Source organism: Bombus fervidus, chromosome 5, assembly GCF_041682495.2.
Source record: "Bombus fervidus isolate BK054 chromosome 5, iyBomFerv1, whole genome shotgun sequence".
Lineage (NCBI taxonomy): Eukaryota > Metazoa > Arthropoda > Insecta > Hymenoptera > Apidae > Bombus > Bombus fervidus.
The window spans coordinates 9,122,025-9,143,649 of record NC_091521.1 but is presented as its reverse complement, the minus strand read 5'-3'; the positions used below and the strand labels follow the sequence as shown (position 1 = coordinate 9,143,649).

The window sequence follows — 21,625 nt, the reverse complement described above, 5'->3', positions numbered from 1 at the left end:
GTTACTTTTAGTAGCTTTTTTTATTAGTATCTCTATATATACAGTTTCGAAAATAATATATAACTCTCTAATTGATCCTAATTCAATTCATCGTTGTATATAAATGGCGTGAAAAGTGTCACGGGAATTGAATTAAAAAATTCGTTCTGTCCCTTAAAAAATATTTGATTATGTGTAGTAGAGTGAATTTGTTTCATAGTACACAATTAGACATGGTTGATCTTTTCTACCTCGCCTGAAGTTTCTAGTTGACCCCGATGCGTGTTAGCCAACTAATCCATTGAATGCTAAAAAATAGTAGGGATCAAAATGTACCAGAGAAAGTATAACACGAGCTAATTGATCAATCCTCAACCCTCTTGAATAGTTTCCACCTATATATAAACCACCTGAATAGGCAGTACGTATACACAAGCCCGAAATAGCCAGTTGCAGTTGTCCTACTAAATACACAAGCAACAAATTGCTTTGAAATAACACGACGTTCGCGTCAAACAGCGAATATATTCGCGATATATATATAAGGACATAAAATAGATACCAAGATGGTAAAATAAAAAAGACGAATGAAAATATTATACAACAGGATTACATTTCAAAATATTTTAATAATGAAAAAGAAACAATTTTTCCTCAAAAATAATAACGCAATTATTTGTAGTCAATTTTCCTAGCATAATACTTACTAATAAAAATATATTTCAAATAAATTTTATGCCTATAAATTACAAAATTATATTTAACTTACGAACAGTTTCTTTAGAGAAAGCTTTTTTCAAGAAGAAAATTAAATTCTTTTATAGAAGATAAAAGCTATTTTTAACATTTCAATTATTTAATCTGCACGTCTATCAATCAATTTAACTAGTCAATAAATTATACATACATTCGTTACGATAATAAATTGCACGTTATTCAACTTTGATCGTGGTCACTTCGATGGCACTATGACAGAACGATATTCGAGAAAAAAGATCTGAATAACTAACTGCCTGTTCTATTTGCAAGTACTGTTCTGTCGACCTGTCGACCTGCACGATCTCGAAGTCGATCGAATATTTATGCGCATATATTTGTCAAAATGTTCGCTTTAAATTCGTCAACCACTTCGTTCTCTATCGAACGAGTATCAAAAGAGAAGTCAGCATTTTATCAAATTCCTTCGCTTCAACCATTCTCTCTCTTCCTCTGAATAGTCTTGAGTGCGATTGATCGATTGTAAACACTATCAGACATTCAGAACACGTCTGATGCAACAGTTAGGAAGCTGTTGACAAACATTTTCTTTGAAGTATTGCTTCTAGAACGAGCTGTAGGCAAGTCGCATCGACGAACCTACTCGATGATGCAACATTAGACTTGGTATTCGCAAAGGAGATATCCAAGGTACAAATACCTATTCCAACAAGATTTCTCGACATTCGATGTCGTTCGTATATTTTCAAGATATTTCACAATTTTCTTTATCATTTGGTATTTACATGTAAAGGAAAACTAGAAAAAACATTAATGTGAAAAACATAACGTATCCTATGTTTGGCATTGTTATACCTTTGATATTCATGGACGAGATATTTCACGCGCAAATATTTATCTATTCGATTTCTTGAATGAAATATCTTGAAATTCGATATTATTCATGAAGCTTTGAACATGATATCTTCACCTTTCTCTGTTTTTCAATATTTGAAATTGAATATTTTTCATATGAAAAGAGAATAAAAGAACTATTGATTATAAAAGCATAACATAGAATACCTTTGCATGACTCACTTGATATTAGCCTAATTTCCTTATTAATAAAATAACCATTATATATACTAAGATATACTATTCCTATTTTGTAATTATAGTATTTTCTACTTCGTATTATGATCATTATTTATTTATATATCTGTTGTCAGTAAAATACTCACATGTATTTATATATATGATACAATATAAAAGATGTGATATGAGAACTGCATAAAATTTTTGTTCCTAGTATATCGAAAAAAGTACAATCAAAATTTGTGCTAGTATCTCTATTAATTTGTATGATAGATATTGATATTTCACAGAAGAAAATTATTATTTGATTATTTAAAATAGTGTAAAATTAAAATGTAAGATGTGAGATAACACGAAAGTGAATAAAAGTGAATTCATGTAAAAAACAAATTTAAAACAATAGGTACGCAAAGCACAATAGATTGAAAGTTGATACGCAAACAAGTGGCGAACTTTCGTCGGGGCTGATTTGTTTTTTTTGTTTTTTTTTTTTTTTTTTTACTGCTACAGGTATATCAAGCCGGCTTCGCTTCTCTAACTGACTCGTACGGACGAAATCGTATTGAAACTCGTATCGTAACTCTTGAACGCTCGAACAGTAGTTATATTTTATCATTTCTGCAACTGCAATTGCACTCTGGATATTTTCAAACTCTACCAGGAAGCGTTAATACAGCCGTGGAAAGGATCTATTACTCGCATCTTCTGACATGCACTTTTTACATACGACAACTTCTTAAAATTATTCGGAACATACTAAACCTTTTTTGAACTATCAATTTCATTAAAAATAACATGGTCTCTTGAAAACGAAATACATATGTATAGATTCTATAACTGAAGGTATTCATTAACAAAATTCTGGCATTTTACATTCATTTATAATTAATATTTGTTTCAAATGGATATACAAAAGTACTCTGTATTTATAAATATGGGTTATTTATAATGTAGATAATTGCATTTAAAGTGTTAATTATAAGAATAGTAGCATTAACAATAATGGAAAAGATGATGTATGATAGCTAAGACAATGTATATATTTAAACTAGATATATATCTTTCAGAAAGGAACGCTATATTTGTACAAACAATGCCATTTTCAATTTAATGAAATAATCGTCCTCCCCTCACTAATTTATGGCATAACACATGGAATTTTATAATATCCAATATGATTTCTATACATCATCAAAACGAAATGTAAAATTATCAAAATTAATCTAATTGTACTTAATTTTCAACTCATAGCAATTTAAATTTCGTTAAATATAAATAGAATAGCAAGACCTCCTTGTTACAAAAATATTTGATTTTTTCAGGGTGTGTTAGTCTGCTCGATATTTAATATAAAGTATAGCAAGTTTGTGGATCATTTTACAAATTAACTTGCATATAAATTTCCCAATTATTATACAACTTATGGTGGAACCTATAAGAGAACATTTCATCTTCCTCTTTATGAATTGTCAGAAGTACATATTTATTATCACAGAATTAACTATCTTAATAATAAATACTAATAACTTCTTTAAAAAAAGCTTCCTTTATTATATGAATATAGGAACGTAGAAATTCTATGGAACCTGACATATACATTTTCAGTAAAATGCGACAGTCGAACGAAATAAAAGCATTTTATTATCTACGGATATTGTAATTATTGACCAACGAACACATAATTATACTATTCGATATCATTAGAAATGGGTAATGAATTTTCCTCAAGCTCAAAATGGCACGCAAAAGCCTTCTAAACGAAGAGCCCCAAAACGCTTCGGGCTAGTAATAAATTTCCATAACGCTAATCGAACCAGAATCGGACAACCTAATTTTCCAGAACAGTAAGAATAATTAATAAGTCGTCGCTCACGATGGTACGTAGATCCAGTCGACTATCAGAACTCGTTCTTTTCACAGTAACATCAGCCCTATCGTTCTTTTAGTCCAGCTCTATTTGTCTTTTTCTCTTCTTCTTCCATATTTGTCCTGCTCTTTCGTACTATCTTTTTCCCCTCTTTACGTGTTTCTCTCACTACAGCTACGGGATTTTTAAATGAGAATTTTAACGATCGACCTACATTTCTGTGCCCTATTTACGGTGTATCGCATGCAATGTCAAACACCGCGATAAATATACTACCACCAGCGACGACTGCCACGGCGAAAAAGAAGAACGATGTAATTGCGAGTATGCCGCAAGACCCCTTCGCATTGATGCCTCCACCAAAACCGGGAAACAAGAGAGAAAGGAAACGGCATTGTAACGATTAGCAATTTGTCGACCCAGTTCCAATACGTTTTTGCTTTTTCCGAGATTACACAGTCTTTGTGATAGTGGATAGAGTAGACAGACGCAGGGGGTTTTAGGGCGTTTTATGGTGTCTTATGATGTCTTATATACTTTACTTTTTAAATATATATATATATATATATAGCTAATTCATTGTAATAATACAAGAGATATTTTATATGAGATTTAACAAGTTTCGAGAGGAGAATATTGTGTACGAACGAATTGGTTCCACATGGAGGCATTTAATAATTGTACACATAAAATGTAACATTAAGCGATGATACCAAACGACCCTAAGTGAATTTAAGTAAACGATAGATTATAGGTCGTTGGACGTGTCGTCGCATAAGAAGCGGAGAGGACCTTAAAATCTCGAAAATGCTTCCACCTGGAACAAAGTCGTGTCAACCATATGTCCGCGTTGAAATAAGATAAATTTATCTAGAATTAAATTTATCAGAATTTATTTTTAATTTTATCAGAAATCCTATTTTGTATAATTAATAGTGAGATATATGAGATTGGAATTGAAACTGTGTATCGATAAATAGTGAATACATAATAACTGTATGCAATTCTAACAGAAAAAAAAACAGAATATAAACAGTTCTTCTTTCTAGACACTTTCAATAAATATTCTTTCAATAACAATTTAAATTTCAATAGAAAAATCTAATTTAATACTTTCTTCCCATCGTTACTTAGATTGATATACAAATAAATTTATATATATTATTGATTATATATAAATTATACCCAATAAACCCACCGTAAACCTCATATTCACTACAATTAATTGAGAAATATATTTTATAAAGAGTCTAGTCTTTTTTCTGATGTATAACGTTTACAATCTTAAATTGATTTAACTGCATTTTGTTTCTGATACAATCTAAGTTATCTAAAAATGAAATATTTCTTTGTGTGAGGGGGTGTGTCATTTATCTTAATTTGTCCTTCTCATAAATACGAATATAATTTATATCCCTATATATTTTATACTTAAATACAATTTATACCTCCTCCAAAAATTATATTCGTTCCATATTCTTTACTTTTCCATATTATATATATTTTATTTTATATATATTTTATTATATATATATAAAATATAATAAAAAATATATAATATATATTTATGTATTATTATGTATATTTAATTACATAAAATTTCAAGAATCAATTTATTGTTTGATTAGTATAGTGTCAAGAGATTATACATACATAGAGTACGCTTTGTTTGAATCGTAGTTCGCGCCAAAATCATTATCGACGAATCGATCAACATTTAAATAAATTTCTCGAAGACTTACCCTCATGTGCGGCTGGACGAGAAGTTCATGGAGCTCCCGAAGATCCGCCCTATCGATGTTTCGTATCGCTGAATGCTCTATTTCTCGAAGTAGTTCCTCGACTTCTCGCGCACGCTGAACTGCATCTGTCTGCGGCGCTCGACATGGCGTTGGAACTCGAGTCGAGATTCTATCGTAAAGCTAAAGAACAATAACCATATTAATCATTCTATTTAACTTTCCAAACTAAAGATATAACAGTACTTCAACTACAAATAACAATTACACGCTTATTATCTAATTATCAATAGTACCGCTTATGTATGTATAATATTACAGAATGTTACATATCTCATAAATACATTTCAAGTTATTTCGTCTTGTATATCGTGAAATACAATTCCCATAAATATGACTTGAAATCGTGAACAATCATTAACAGATCGAGAACATCGACATAAAGGAAATAGAAACAATAATACTTGAACAAATATAAGATCAATTTCGTCCAAAAGTTTAAATAAACTTACAATAAAACGTGCTTATTTTCTATACATCCACTTGTCACGTCTGTCAGCCATGTACTAATCGTATTCGCGGCAAAATACGCTAGTTCATCACGAAACCTTTAGATGTCTCATCACGTTACAGCGATTGGTTCGTGTGTGGATGGAACGACGATATTGTTTACATTACCGACGAAAGAAAAAGAGAAAACCAACAGAGAGACGATTACCCACGTTTTTGTTCAAAATCGATTTACTCACCAAGAGGTAGGCAAATTCGAGCAGGTCACCGACCAATTCGACCTCGCCAACGTATATTAATTGACAAAGCCGCATCCTTGTTTATTTTCGTTTCCAGTTTTAACACGTGGGCTATTCGATCCCACGCGATCGTTTATATAACACAAAAGAGATGCACGTAAACATCTATACGATGGAAGACGAAATACGGCGCCATTTCAATCCTGTATTGCATTTTGTTTATCAGACCAGCACGTCAGCCATCTTAATAAATGGACTTCGAGCGCTTGCGCTCTTTCCCACGTCGAATGAGAACGCGTAACTGGCGTAAATAGAAACCGACAGAAACTAACGGTGGCGCCACGGATGACGGAAACTACCGTTCTGCGTATTGGTAAAGTAGGAATTCTAGAAGTGCGTATGAGTGTATGTGTGTGTGTTTGTGTTTGTATTTTGAGATATACCCAGTAATGAAAATTTATATCAATAAAAATTATATTGGAAAAGAACACATGAGTATATAGTCGTATAAATTCGTAATAATTGATTTCAAATGATATTCTTTATCATTCCAGTCGTTATATTATCGACACTCAGTAAGTGAATAAATTAGAGTTATTTATGCGTAAGAAATAAAAATTATCATTAAATTTCTTTTCTAATGTACAACATACTTTTTAACAGAGGAAACAAACGATAGTATCATTACGTGTATAGAATATTTTAAGATAATGTGGGAACTGCATTTCATATACTATCTTACGAAATATGAAATATATGTATGCATATAGTCAGAAAAGTTAATATGTAAATAATTTTTACGGTATCTTTAATATACATATTCTTACCTCTAAAATGGCTCGAAGACGATAATCGTCGACTGCATTAAGTATCTCAGCACGTGTCAGTCTTCCACTCTCTTGAAGTACTTCAATATCATCCAGAGAGTCTAAAATTTCAGCTACAGCACCTAGAAATTAATTTTGTCTTTAGAAGATACACATAATATTACGTAATAAGTAATACACAATTGTTACATTCTCGATAATATTTACTAGTTCCTATAATTCTAATTAACGCAAAATGTCAGAAGTGTAATAAAAAGAATATATTGATGAAACGAACTTATAGATCTTTACAATTTAAACGACATTAAAGTAGAAAAATAACCTCTCACTTAATTAGAATTGGAACTAACTTAAACAACTGATTTAATATTAGATTATATCACGTATTATTTGCAACTCTAAGCAACGTTGAAACAAGCAAAAGATAATAACAATAACCAAGTAAAAACATCAACAACTTATGATGTTTTAATTGTAATTAAAATTGGAAACTTTTAAAGAATTTATTTAATGACACTTACTTCCTTAATTCGTTCAGTTTTATATAAAGATTAATGATTAAATTATTTGTTTCCTTCTTACTTATTTATAATTAACTAACCAATATATACATTAAAAGTAGATATTAAAAATATTTATACCTGTGGTTATAACTTCATCATCGCCTATGTCGAAAAAACTGTCGCCGTTAATTTCCGAATACGGGATGTGCCATTTCGACGACGAGATCGCTACTTTTACAGCTTCCTTCAATTTTCGTCTAGCGTTGAATTTCTTAAGCTCTTCTATAGTTTCGCCTAAATGTATTCGAGCCACGCCCTTATCACGATCCTACAAATATAGTTTGTTTAGAGATTATGCAACTTCAATATTGTCATAATGAATAATGAACTTAATATTAATGCTGCGCCGTGATATGTATGATAAATCACTTGAGAAAGTTCTTAGTGAAATTAGAGCATCGAACGAACACCTCGTATTAATTACTTCTCATTAATTTCATCAACCATGAACGAATCAAATTTCCCATATTTATCAATCACAGAAATATCAATATCTTTTTTATTTAACGAGTATATGTTTAACAAAAATAAATATTCATTAATTAAAATAAAATAAATCAGTAGAAGTAAACAAATATATGCACATGTATTTGTATACACTGTAGGAAATAATCTACACGGTCGAGTAGAAAAATGTTCGCTTTGAAAAAACTCCTGTGTCGGGCAATTTCTTCTTAACGAAAAAAGGACGATCATTAACGCACGTTTCTATGAAGTTCTTAGGACTTCAGCGAATGTGCAGTCACGTTCAAAAAACTGTAAGTAGTACAGGGAAAAATATACACCGCTACAGTTATTTTCATTAACCGGTGGAACTTTGCCCCTACTATAGCGATCGATAGCCCAGTTGCACGTGTATTGCATCGATATATGGGGTGACTCCAAGCTTCGCTACCTTAGGTCACTGGCTAACTGTCGTATCATATAAGTATATTCTTACTTTATTACACCATATGCCATGGACATGCGCACGTACATTCACCGGATATAATAACAGAAAATGAGGCCGTTTATCGAAAACCTGATACGATATAAAAAGAACCAGATGCGCTCGCAGCATCTATTAAATAGAAGTTGTTAACACAAATGGCTCAACACTAAGGATAGAATCAGTTTCAATACGCACTCGCGAATTCAAATCGACTTTAATGCATACATCTCACTTCGTAAGAGTCGATTTCTATTAAACTTACTTTAAAAGAGAATTTTTCATTTTCTATATTGACTAAGTTAGTATCGAACTTCAGAATGGGCCCTTGTAGATTTTACTTTGATATTTGCATCAAATATAGAATCGCGAAAATTATATTCAAACTTTACAAGGCAAGAAACTATGTTACTAGGTATAAATATTACACACAGCGTATACTCCAATTTCAATCGAATTTCGTATTGCAAACAAAAAGCTATCGTTTGAAAGATTTACACAGAGAATAGAAGGTTTTCAATTCCGATCCACCTGGCCTAGGTTCGATTATATTAAAGTTCCACTTACATTTCCCAAAGTGAAGATAAAGAGTCCCGAAGCTATATTGATCTAAAAATGTCGTTTTCTACCATTTCTAGGATTACACGTAAGTTTTTCTCAATCAGATTTGAACTAGTATAAAATTACACTTTACAAGTATTCGAAGGCATCTCTACTAAACGTACTGCTTCAAAATTTCAAGATATCTCTCCTCTTAAAAATTTCACGATTTTACCACTTCGATCTTCATTGATTTAGTACTAACTATATCTAAGTACTTTAATACCCGAATTCTAAATATCTATCCCGCGAAGATGACACGATTATCTTTCGAAACTTCTTTCAGATTTTCGCAATGGAAGCTTTAAGCTCCCTAGAGTTTACTCCATATATGTATCGATTAGACTTTTAAACGCTCGAAAACTCTGATTTTCTTTGAAACATAAAAGAAAACATTTTGAACACGACGTTAAATATGGAAATGACGTTAAAATAGATTGAATGAAAGGCGACTTACTCTGAGCCATTTGTGGTTCAGCACTTCCTGTATGGTAATCCTGTGATTTACATCCGTTGTGAGCATTCTTTGTATGAGATCCTTTGCTGACTCGCTGATATTGTCCCATAATGGCGATCCCATCTGCAAGTTTTACGGATACCTTATGCATTTATTATACTTATGACAGACATGGAAACGTGTTCGTCAGAGCTAAATGCACATCAAAACATGATTATCTTTCTTGCGCGCTTTGTAAAAACAGAGAAAATGTAATGTCTGGTCAATTTCTACCTGTACTCGTCCTCTGCAAATTGCTTCTCGCAGTCTATCTCGAGAGCCGACGAATGGAAGTGTACCAGTTAATAGGACATGAAGTAGTACTCCGGCTGACCAGACGTCACCAGGCTTTCCGTACTGTCTGCGCTGGACCACTTCCGGCGCCATGAAGTGTGGACAACCAACACGACCTGCACGACCAAGAACACCATCAGAAACATATAAAATAACCGATATTTTCGGCATGGTGGAAGCGAGCCGGCAGTGATTGCTTCGAGAGTCCACAGTCGATCGTTACACGTTCGAAGAAACTTTTAGAACCGACCGAAACTTCATCGGTAAGTTCCAAATGAGAAGTTTCAACATTTCCCGCAAACTTCTCGCCTCTCGGTCATCAACGATTCGTAAACAACGACCCGCTTCTCGTATCGCGTTCCACGAATACTTTTCTCACGTCGATTAACTGCAGCTTCTGTTAAGAACACGTTCAATGCCGCGTATATTATCAACGTCGATCGACGATTTTTATCGGAAACTAATAACATCTTGAGAAAAGAGGTACGCGCCCGATCGTTTGATATTGAAAAAGAAAAAAAAAAAAAAAAGAAAAGAAACGGAGAAAAAGGGAAGCTGCGATGACGAATAAAAAGCGGGTAATCTGTATTCTGAATAATTAATTTAACCCTCTTTGGGCTATGATTCGGCCTTTGGAATTCAAGCATTGAATGAAACAAAGGAATGCATTTCTAGTGTAATAGATTGTAATATTTCTCAAAGAAGAGAGTACATAAGTTTTATTATATGATATAATCAGCATAATTTTACGGTTCCAAAGATCTTTCGCGCAAATTAAAATTTAAATTATATAAAAAAAAATAAAAAAAAAATAAAAATTAAAATTCTATACATATTATATGGTTTGGAAATGACCGAGTCATTGCCGTCTGCGGTTCGACGTTTGAGGGTTAAGAGCTTCCGGAGAATTTTATCGCGGCGCTAAGAAAGCGTTAACGATCGACGCTCGATGAACAAAAAGAAAGAAAAAAGAACCGCTCGTTATCCCGAGAATGTTAGATCGACTGGACCGCAGCTGAGTATGTGTAGGTAATGCCGACAAACGAATGTGTAGTATATTAAATGCGAAACAAATGAAACATTCGGTGAGACGAGAGAAACGCATTGCCGCGTTTAACACACAATACTTACAAGCACGGTATGCATATTTTGCAAATGGCAGCGTGCTAGTCAAACGTATAAACATCAATAATAATCTAGGATTGATGGAAGTTGCAGAAACGAGATCTCGTGCTGCAAATATGTAGACCATTAAGAAGTCAACATTCATGTTTACAAGAACGACAGACAATGCACTTGTCAAGACAAAGCAAACATCAAGACAAACGTAGGAAACATCTTTATTACAACTGTTTGTATCATTATCATAACATTTTAAATACGTCCAGCTTGAAACAGAATACCTAACTATCCTATTTCTTAGTAGAAATTCAAATCTGTATTTCAGGGATTTCAAAAGAATAAAATTCGGGTTTCTTATATTTTTTTAGGATGTTAAATAGGTTTATGAAGCTACGCTGTAATTTACTAATTCACTGCTTGATTATACCATATTGTAAATATCTTTGTATTAATTTAGGTGATACTAGACATTATAAGATAAAACAATGAAGAATTTAATTTAGAAGATTATTATAGGTTTTATACTATTATTGACATAGTATTAAAATTAACGAACGTTTCATTTTATTTAAACAACTAAATAAATTCTTGTGCTCCATTTATAATTATTTAATGTGCTCTTAATCACGGTAGTGATATGATAATTTTGTCATTTCAGTATCTGCCGAGACAAAAACAGATAATTAGGTTTCTGTTTCTAATAAATCACCTCTTAAAAAATATGATATACCTACATGTGATATAAATGCCATACATATATAGAAAAACATACATTCATATAAGCAGAATGTTTAATTCGAAGATCATTCACATTGACAATTCAGTGTACGTGTAATGAAATATTTACTTTCTTTGTAAATGACACAAAGAACAATATGTACAATGCTTTTTATATGATGAAAATTTCAGAAGCAAATTTGCAAATCAGCATATGCTATTTGCGAAAATCTTTTAGTATAAGGTAAATGTTGTTTACGTAAAAGAAAGGCAAGAGAAAAAGCTAATTAGCATATATATTAGCTAAAGGAGATTTCGTCCATCTCTTCGAATTACATCTACCGGAATTATGCGAAAATGCCTCAAAGTAGGTCAAAATTAGAATACACAGAAAGTGTGAAATATACAATATATATATATATAGCGCGAAATACGAAAACATGAAAAAATGTATGAAGGGAAAATACATTAAACTATCATACGAGTCATACATTAACAAGTAGAGAAAAAAAGAAACTGTATAACGAAATGGAGATGATAATAGAGAGCTTGAAGTTTTAAATTGAGCATCAAAGTAATATAAAAAGGATATTACGTTTATGCGTGTAATTGTCGATATCAAAGGGAATAAGAATTATGCAATATGAAACGTGCATGCGTAATGTCGAATATGTTCCTCTTTATAAATTCTGCGAGTAATCATGAAATGAAATGTTATCGATCGAAATTCTATAGATATTCAATTGCATTATTTGACGGGCAGCATTTTGTTCATATTCTTTAGTTTCAACGGTTCCTTTTTAAACAAATAAACAAGTAAAACTAAAGATGAGGATCTGATAGCATTATTTCAAGTATAATTAATATTCGACGTATCTTCTTTATTTTTATCGTTCGAAAAAATAAAAAAATGAAATAAACATCGTGTTTTCTATAAATATATATCAGCGATATAAATAGCAAAAAATAACAAATAGCTCATCACGCAACATAAATCACGTGCATATAATTGTGTGTTAGTGCATTAAATTTTAGCGAGTGTATGTGAATAAATACGAATGCAAAATTACGTGTCTGTGAAGCTGTGCAGTAGCTGAAAGTGAATTTTTACTGTTGCTTTTGGGTATTACCGTGTCACCCGTAAGGCTAGAAAAAATTATAGAGCAGTTTTATCCTCGCTCGCAAATTGCAGATTAAACAAATAACATAAATTACATTTAATCTGAAATCGACACTAGAAATAAGATAGCATCGTTCGAAACGAACGTAGCACTTTCCACAGCATAATTTTATCGCGTTCGTAAATTTTTACGTTTATTGATACGTTAGAATTTTTATCACGAACAGAGGGTGTTACGCGACGATCACTTTCACGCAGAGCTATTCGTTTGATCTAACTCTCGATGATGAAAATCTTACAAACTGTACTGACACGTACCACTTGACTTTGTTTACTCGATCGTTGTTTTTATTTCTTATGCTTAATTAATGATATTCGAAGTAATTAGAACTTTATTTTGTATGTTTACTTTAAGCTGTCTCTTTACGTTACTTTCAAGAAAAGATTAGTTCCTATAAACAGAAATATTGAAATCGATTTCTCAGTGTTAGACATGATTTATGACAATAATGATTGTTATGGAGACGGTTTCTTAAATATTATTTATAACATTCAACGTTGATGATATTTTTAAATATATGAAATTATTATGACAGTGATACGTTGTTAGAAACATAGCATGATGATGAATTGCATCTATGTGTAGAACGTTCATCTGCATTTAGATCTAGACATTTACTTACGTTCGAATATCACTTGCACGATAAATTCTTAAAAACTGCTAGAAAATATTCACGATGTAACGTACGACAGTTCACCACAGATAACATACGAAACGACAAACACAAAGGCATACATATAGACAGACACATAAAGATAGGCTAGTCTACCGCTACGAACAATGACGACACAAACAAGCCCAACAAATCGGGCAATTTTTGAACGCATCAGACCAACAAACAAGGAAAACATTGAAGAGTTTATTACGTATGATAGGTGACAATTAAAAGATGATTTTCTTAGATATTTCTGATACTTATTATAAAATATACACGTACGTACGTTACAGGTATACGTACATGTACTTACGCAAACCTGTACAAATAGAAATGTAGCAAACAAGAGAATGTGTTTATGTTAAACCAGATAATTAGTTTTCTTCTTATTCTTCTTCGTTATCTTCTGTTTCTAATAATGGACGAAAGGGAATTTAACATTAGTATTTGAATATTATCAAGTTCGATATTTAGACATTTGAATGTTAAAAATATTCACGGAGGAAATTACTTGTGATTGTAAACGAGGTAACAAAAAATCGTAATGAACCCTTCAATCGTGGGATCCCTATAACGATGAAGCAGAAGTCGATTCATTCGTACACGCTACAAAAAACGGGACACGTCGACGAACGGGGAACAAACTAAAGGAAAGAGATAAAGAAATAGGAACGAGAAAAAAAAAGAAAGAACGGGTCTTTCTGTCTTGTTCTTGAGATATTAGGCAGCTCGACGACACAACGTGTATCTGTCACTACGCGAGCCTGCACAACGATTTTACAGGAACAAACTACCGCACGTAGGTCAAGTGGAGTGTCTACGCAGACACTACGTGTTGTTCTGAAGCTGACATAATTGAACGACACGGGGGTAGAACGAATATGCGTGTCATTGCATCGAAAACAAGCAACCGAGGAACATTTTTATTGATTCCCATGTTAGTTCGAAAGCATAACGATAGTACTTGTCGATAGGACGTCGCGATGAGTCGAGACAGAAATCGAACAGTCTTTTTTATCTGTAACCCATCGAGCCATCGGTATGTTAGCTTCTCGTGTTCTAATTCGAACTAAATGATTGGACATACGAAATCGACGACAGTTTTTAAAGAGGAAATCGAAGGTCCTTTCTATTCAAAATTTTATTCCTTTCTTCTATTTTTCTTTTCTTCTTTTTTTTTTCTTTTTTTTTTTTCTTTTTTTTTTTTTTTTTGCCTGTCGTGTCTACCCCCGGTTCTCGTTATTATGCGGATGTGGCAGGCATACGAGTACCGATATTGTCCTCCGTATCGCTCACTAGCGAATCCTCGGCGTCGGTCAGGTCCTCGAAAGGGAAATTGCAGCTCGGAGACGTCAGCCCTATCGAAAGAACACAGACAAATAGGACAAGGATCGTTATCGGCGGAGTAATGTCAGGGTGTGCAGCATCTGCCATCATCGACGATAAGAACCTTATCGTCATCGCCGTTATTCGTAGAGGAAGACAGACCTGTGTTTGTGTCATTGTATCAAAGAATCGAGTTTTAGTACGGGCCAGAGTTGAGGTCGAGGCCCGGGAAAAACGATTTTCTAAGCGATTCTTTAGCAAAAGTGTGCCTCTGTCGGAACAATCGAATGTTAACCTCGTTGACTCGTTTGGTCGTTGAAGATAAAGGGAGTTTTCTCTCTCCTCTCTCTCTCTTCCTCCCTGTTTCTCTATTCACTACCATTGGCAATAAGTTTGTTGTCCCTCGTTTGCTTTCGAACGACTTCCTTTGGACATTGTGGTGTCTTGTTATAGACGATAAAAAAAAGTGAAGTTTAATTAGGTCTTTGCGTAATAGCTACTAAAAATTTATCGTGAGATCCGAATTTCAATTTATTGCTACGCAGTTGTACTATCTCTCTCGTTCTCTGGTCTAACAATGGGCTAAGTAACACTGAAATATGTAGCTACTCCATTTATGAATAAAAATATAGATGTAGTACATATGGTACAGCAATGAAATCTACGATACATTAATAACACTAATATAATGGAATCGTTAAATTCAAGTGCATCGTAACAAATAAGTTGAAAATATAGAGTGTAATCTCTTATAATCAGCATGAGGTACGAAGCTTCGTTTTTAAGAAAAATAAGTCGAAGGTTGTTCTCTCAATTTATCTTTCTCAATATATCCTTTTCATACATCCATATCTCAAAAATAAAATACAAATTAATCGACGAAAAGAGATGAATGTACCATGACGAGATTAATCTTCTAAACAAAGGAAAGGAAGGAACGAAGCTTCGTGCAGAGAAACACTAACTCACGCGTAAGATCTATTCGTCTATACAGAATCACGGAACACCCTATATAATCATTTACACTGAAAATAACATCGAACAATATAACAATGATGAAAGGTAGAGGGATGACTGAACGATGTGAGGGAATGGTAAAGTGGAATTTTCATCAAGGGGCTTTCTTTCAACACGAATTCGTTTCCTGGCGTAGGTTCGATAAAACACCGAATGGATTTCCAACACGAAAATGTTCGAGCTCGGCGCGCATCGAAACGACTCGTTTGAGACTCGTGGTCGAAATCTGAACGCGGAAAAAGCAAGCAAGCAAGCAGTGGCAGCTTCTAGAAGTACAGTAACGTGAGAGGGACACACGGATCGGGTTAAGATGGTAGCATAATGTGTGGTGTATATGTGAATGTGTTGTGGACGTGTGTGTGAGTTGTGTGATACATATGGCATGATGATACAAGGCTCCTGCGGAAGTGATGATTAAAGGTTAGGTCAGGCTTACCCTCGTTGTCGGCCTTCAAGTAGAGCTGCCCCTTTGGGCTCAGACACTGCCGATACTCGGTCGTGTAACATTCTGTATTCATTCAAACCAAATTTCAAGTTATCAAATTTTGTAATTATGCGATGCTCTTTCCTCGCGTAGCCATTAAACGTGTGTAATAAATCTTTCTTTTTCTCTTTTTTTGGAACGTTTTCAAGCAGACCGCGGTCAATATCTCCACGCGTTCTAATGTAACATGAAATGTTTCCAAGCATTTTCAATAGCACAGCGGAGAAAATTTTGAATCTACAGCCGAGATTTTGTGAAATTTTAATCATTCGAATTGAAATCTTTATAGAATCTTAATTTCATACTCTGAATTTCTTTCTATAATCAAAGTTTTAAATTCCGCTGCATTTTAACGCTTTGAATAATTATTATTGCGAGCTTCTTGAAATAATAATAATTTATTTGATACTACCAGCGTTTCATTATATTTTCAAGCGTAAACAATTGCAAAAGAAACCAGAAAGTAACTGTAAAATAATTGCGGGAGATGCTAAAGATTTATGTTCAGTACGTGAGAAGCGGAAAATTAAACAGAAAGGCTGTTCCAGGTAACAACACCGAACTCTCTCCTTTTCTCTATTATTTGATCGACACGATAACAATACTTTTAATCACATATCGTTATTGGATTTCGTCGAAGCAATATGAATACATAGAAGCTATTAATTTTAATATTGGGAAATCTGAACTGCACTCGCGCGAAAGATACGAGACGTATAACTTGGAGTTTTCTGATATTCGTTAAACCAAGTTCACCCAGAAACTCATGAATCCAAGAAGATTCAGTTTTCGAAGATATAAAGTTTGCTGCTCCACTTTTAGATGTACTTTTCTCTTTAAAATTTGCGTTCTTCTTATTGTTCGATAGCTAAAATTAGTTCCGAAAGTTAGAAGATTAAATAACGGACACATTTTACAACGAATTTAACATCTGCTTCAGACCTGTTAACTTTTCCCAATGATAACACGAAAAATCGTTTTCCCCCACTTTTAAATTATTACTACATACACGGTTACTGTGTAGAGTCCCGACAAAGTTGCTCTGTCCGCTAAAATGTGCGTTTATTAAAAAAAGTTTGAAATATTTACCGTTGATATAAATCCTCATCAGAATTTTCTAACTTTTATTTCAACACATTTCGTCTATCTTATGATAAGCATCGAGAGAACTTGTCTAATTAAACTATTATTGTAATTGAAATAAGATACTAGAAAAAGATAAATTATTGAGAAAAAATCGTTGGAAAGAATATAAAAATAAGTTATATAAAAATTTACAATTTCATATGGAATAAGACACAGAAGTGGAAAAAAAGAAGATTTCAGAAAATGAAGAAATTATTTGAAGGTTGAATAGCTATTATTTAAAGAGAAAATATTTCTTCATCCACGTTGTTCTTAAGCAAATCCTTTTTTAACGATGATTTTAAGTATTCGATTCTTGAATTGTATAATGCGCCTAAGTCTAAGTTACGAGATGTAGTGTGCTTGTTTAGATTCTCGGTAACATTCTTTCACAAACAACCGGATCAATACTCCACATCTTCTAGGAAAAATGTATCGTGGTATCTGTTTCTGCGTTTCAGTCAGTTTTCAACGGCGAAGAATAATATAATGCCGGCTGCATTAAAAATAAATTTCACTACTAGTCAGACAGGAACAGGAGAGGGGTGTAGAATCATTGATCTTATGGAATGATTCATTGATTTTAAACGAATCACAGAGCATGAATGAAGGTCCGACCACTTACGCATGAGCATCGAGTGAAGTGGATCGATTGCTATAATAAAGTGCATTTATCAACGGCTCTTAACGGCGATACAATCAAATGTGGCGCGACGATTCGTCCTACGATTATCATAAAAATAGATTTAGGGCAATAAAAGGGGTGGAAAAATAGTAGAGAAACAGAGGAGATTTTCCTAAGTAATGAATATACAAAAAATCATGTTCATAATTCGCTAATGTGTATTGGTTGCGGCAGCAACGAAGAGGCTGAAATTAATACTACGATCGAACCTCGATTATTCACGTATCCGATTATCCGAGCGTTCAATTACCAAACAATCTCAATACCTGAGCTTAAACGGAATTACAAAACGCATTTCCTGTATAAATTTACATCATACAATACTGATGACAGGAATATAATACGTAAATTGTGGATTTCAAGAATTTAGAAATGGATGACTTTTCGTAAGAGAAATTAAATTTATTGCGAATGATAATCTTTTCATAGAAATTTCCCTTTCCTCGACAAAAGCTTTCTTCTGACTTAATCTCGCTTAGTAAATCCATTTCATTTATTTTTCTTATTTACATAAATGCTCGCTGGCTTATAGCAAATTGAATTCGTCGAACCGAAGTAGCGCAATTGCCAGTGGATTACAGGCTGTTTATTCGACGATGCGTAGAAAGTCTTTAATCTGTGTGAATATTGAAACCTTTGACACCTCCACAGACCTGAGTTAATCCTGCCTCAGGGTTCCGCCCTGTAAATCACGTCTTTTTCAAATAGTGTTCAAGCGTGCGAATTGACATCGGCGCGTCATCAAATCTCTGATGAAGCTGGCTCTAGCTCCAACTCCTCTGAAAAGGACACTTTTTTCCGAGGAGAACAAAAAGTTTTCAAAAGCAAAAATACTTCAAAGAATACACTATTTCCTTTCATCTCATGATTTGAATCAATAATAATTAATAGAATAATAAATATTTGAATGAAGACAAATAAATATTTAACAACATGAATCGAGATTTTGAGGTATAGAATGAAACATAAAATTATTTCATTTGATGGATAAATAACGAAGTAATCCAACGAAAAGTCATTTGCTTAAAAAGAAAAAGAAATATATATTTATAACAATATACTGGCCTCATTTAGGACTAAATTTGTTTGTGTAGTTACAACATCTGGGAAGTATATTCTCAACAATGTACTAATTAACAATATTATTAAATTAACATAACATACGCTACTAATGTACGCTAATATACGATATTTAGAGAAATTATGTGAACCGTAGGACTCGGAAAATTACTGAAAGTGCTACACACAGAAATTTTGTGTCAATTAGAACGAAACAGTATATTCAAAAATTTAGCTGCCTATTATTAATCATTTGTACATTATATTTCTGCACTTGTGTAGACACTCGTAAGTTCATGAAATATTTAATAACAAGAATCGAGCTTCATACATTGTCGTGTTAATAGATCCACGATGCTGTACTTTCGAAGAAGATAATAACCGAGCTGTAGTAGTCGTAAGTTCGTAACCGTATAATCCAAGACCTAGTCTCGTCAAGGTATACTTTTCTTCATTAGATGCTACTTCCTTCCTCAAAAATAGAACTGTCTACGGAAGACTGATTAGGCCTTATTACTTTCTTACTAATTACGAACTTACGTATCTAAGTGCGGAAGTGACAAAAACTAAATATCGTTTTAAATCGTATTTTCTGCAGTTGAAAAAGGCAAAACTGTTTATTGAAATTTTAATAACCGGAAGGATATATCAAATCTTAGGTGGGAAATCTAGTATCGTATTTATTGTATTTTTACAATTTTTCCAAAACTAAAAGTACTTACTGAGATAATATTTCGTCGTCCTTGCTGTGTTTTCTATTTACAATGGTTTTTATCCCGAGAAAATAAATTTTTCTTGCCATGAGTAAACAAATTTATCTTGAACGATAAAATAAAATTTAATGGGATAAGTATGTGCATGATGTAACAGAAATACAGTAACAGTTTAGTCTCAAAGTTATAACGACGGTTATTACCAGAGGATTCTTGTCCTAGTATATCTTATAAATTGTTGAAAATGGATCCGATATCTTTCTCCTTGGTTTCGCTCAAATTAGTTTATAAAATTTACGTAAATAAATTTTTTCATAAAATTATTGGAAACAAGTATAGACAGTTAACTATTTTTGCTAAATATTATATTAATACATGTTAATATAAACTGTATTTTATGTATCAAGTAATGGATTAGCAGGTAGAATGAGCTTAAGGCCTTTGGATTAATAAAAAGAAAATTCTCAAACGATTAATTTTTAACATTTAAACCCTCTTTTGTTTACTGATATTTAAAAAGCAATTACACTTGTAATTTAATTTGTAAAATGTTTTTAGAGGAAAAAGTTGTTGATAGTAAATGACATTATAAAAAGATAAAATTACATCTTTCATATAAAATTAAAAACTGATTAATATTTGTGGCACATGACTACATGTTTGACGTATGAAACAAAATAAAATTATGAAATTCTGCCTGCTTCATATATTTTCTCCGCTTATCTCTACAATAAATTACCTTTTTAACCTATACATTCATTTAACTGTATTCTGAATTTCGGGTCGAATGTAATCAAATGAATTAAACGAGATACGAAAAATATGATTTCAAAAATATCATTATCCACGTAGTCTTGAAACATTTACTGTTCAAAATATTTACTTAAAGAATGAAAAAAACGATAAAATCCATACAAATTTTTGAAATAAGTTGCTTTGTAAACAATATGCCTAACCACAGATTTAGTCGATAAATTAACGTGATTACATACTGCCGCATAATATCCGCTTTTCATACAAGAAAGCGTTCATGAATATTAACTGCTTCGAATAATCGAGGTTCTACCGTACGTAAAAAGTAACAAGAGGTTCAGATCGTATAAACTAGAAACCCGATCGGGTGTATATAAATTTTATCGTCGTGATATACATCGAAGCCTTGATCAGGTATAAAACTCTACTTACCGTCAGATCATGCGATATCGAAGCAACAGAGAGGATCGTCATAAGTAAAACGGACACCAACGAAGATAATCGTTGAGAAAGTAACGAGGAGATATTCTTTGGAAGAAAAAGAACCGATAAAAGCCGTTGCATTCTGCACATTGAACATCGAGAAATTTCGAATACGACTGCCAATCATCGACCAAGCCAGCCAATAGTGAAGAATAGGGCATTCAGCAGAGAGACGATACAAAAATACCAAGTGTCTTTTTAAAAGTATTCTTAACGAATGTTCAAAAAACACACTTCGTTTCGGTGTATGTAGGAAAGAAAAAGAAATATACATATATATTTATAATATATATATATATGTCGTTGGAGATTGTGAAGAGGCAGCATTCAATCCATGATTTTATATTCGACTCATCTTTTAATCGGCCGAATTCTTTGTAATACTCAAGTGACTAGAAAAGAAAGTCTCTTCCTTTTCTCGTCGATTCAACACCAGAGAATCGTCTTCTCGAGTAATTAAGTGGCGCTTTTC

General features: G+C 32.9%; 1 protein-coding gene and 1 long non-coding RNA gene across 9 annotated transcripts in view; one reads left to right on the top strand and one right to left on the bottom strand.

Annotated features, from left to right (window-relative positions):
- The window catches only part of Cask (peripheral plasma membrane protein CASK), a 263,599-nt gene that overhangs the window by 204,333 nt on the left and 37,641 nt on the right, over positions 1-21,625 (bottom strand). For 7 of the 8 annotated variants that reach the window (XM_072003902.1, XM_072003904.1, XM_072003903.1 and 4 more), the window contains exons 6-11: positions 16,288-16,359; positions 9,774-9,949; positions 9,501-9,623; positions 7,594-7,783; positions 6,953-7,074; positions 5,380-5,559 (exon numbers count right to left, since the gene is read on the bottom strand). In XM_072003902.1, coding sequence (XP_071860003.1) covers positions 5,380-5,559; positions 6,953-7,074; positions 7,594-7,783; positions 9,501-9,623; positions 9,774-9,949; positions 16,288-16,359 — 863 coding nt within the window. The remainder of the gene's footprint in view (positions 1-5,379; positions 5,560-6,952; positions 7,075-7,593; positions 7,784-9,500; positions 9,624-9,773; positions 9,950-16,287; positions 16,360-21,625) is intronic. The other variant, XM_072003908.1, reaches the window with a different exon arrangement.
- LOC139987551 (uncharacterized) lies at positions 6,003-6,930 on the top strand. The gene is made up of 2 exons (XR_011799874.1): positions 6,003-6,131; positions 6,223-6,930. It is a non-coding gene; the product is annotated as an uncharacterized lncRNA (long non-coding RNA).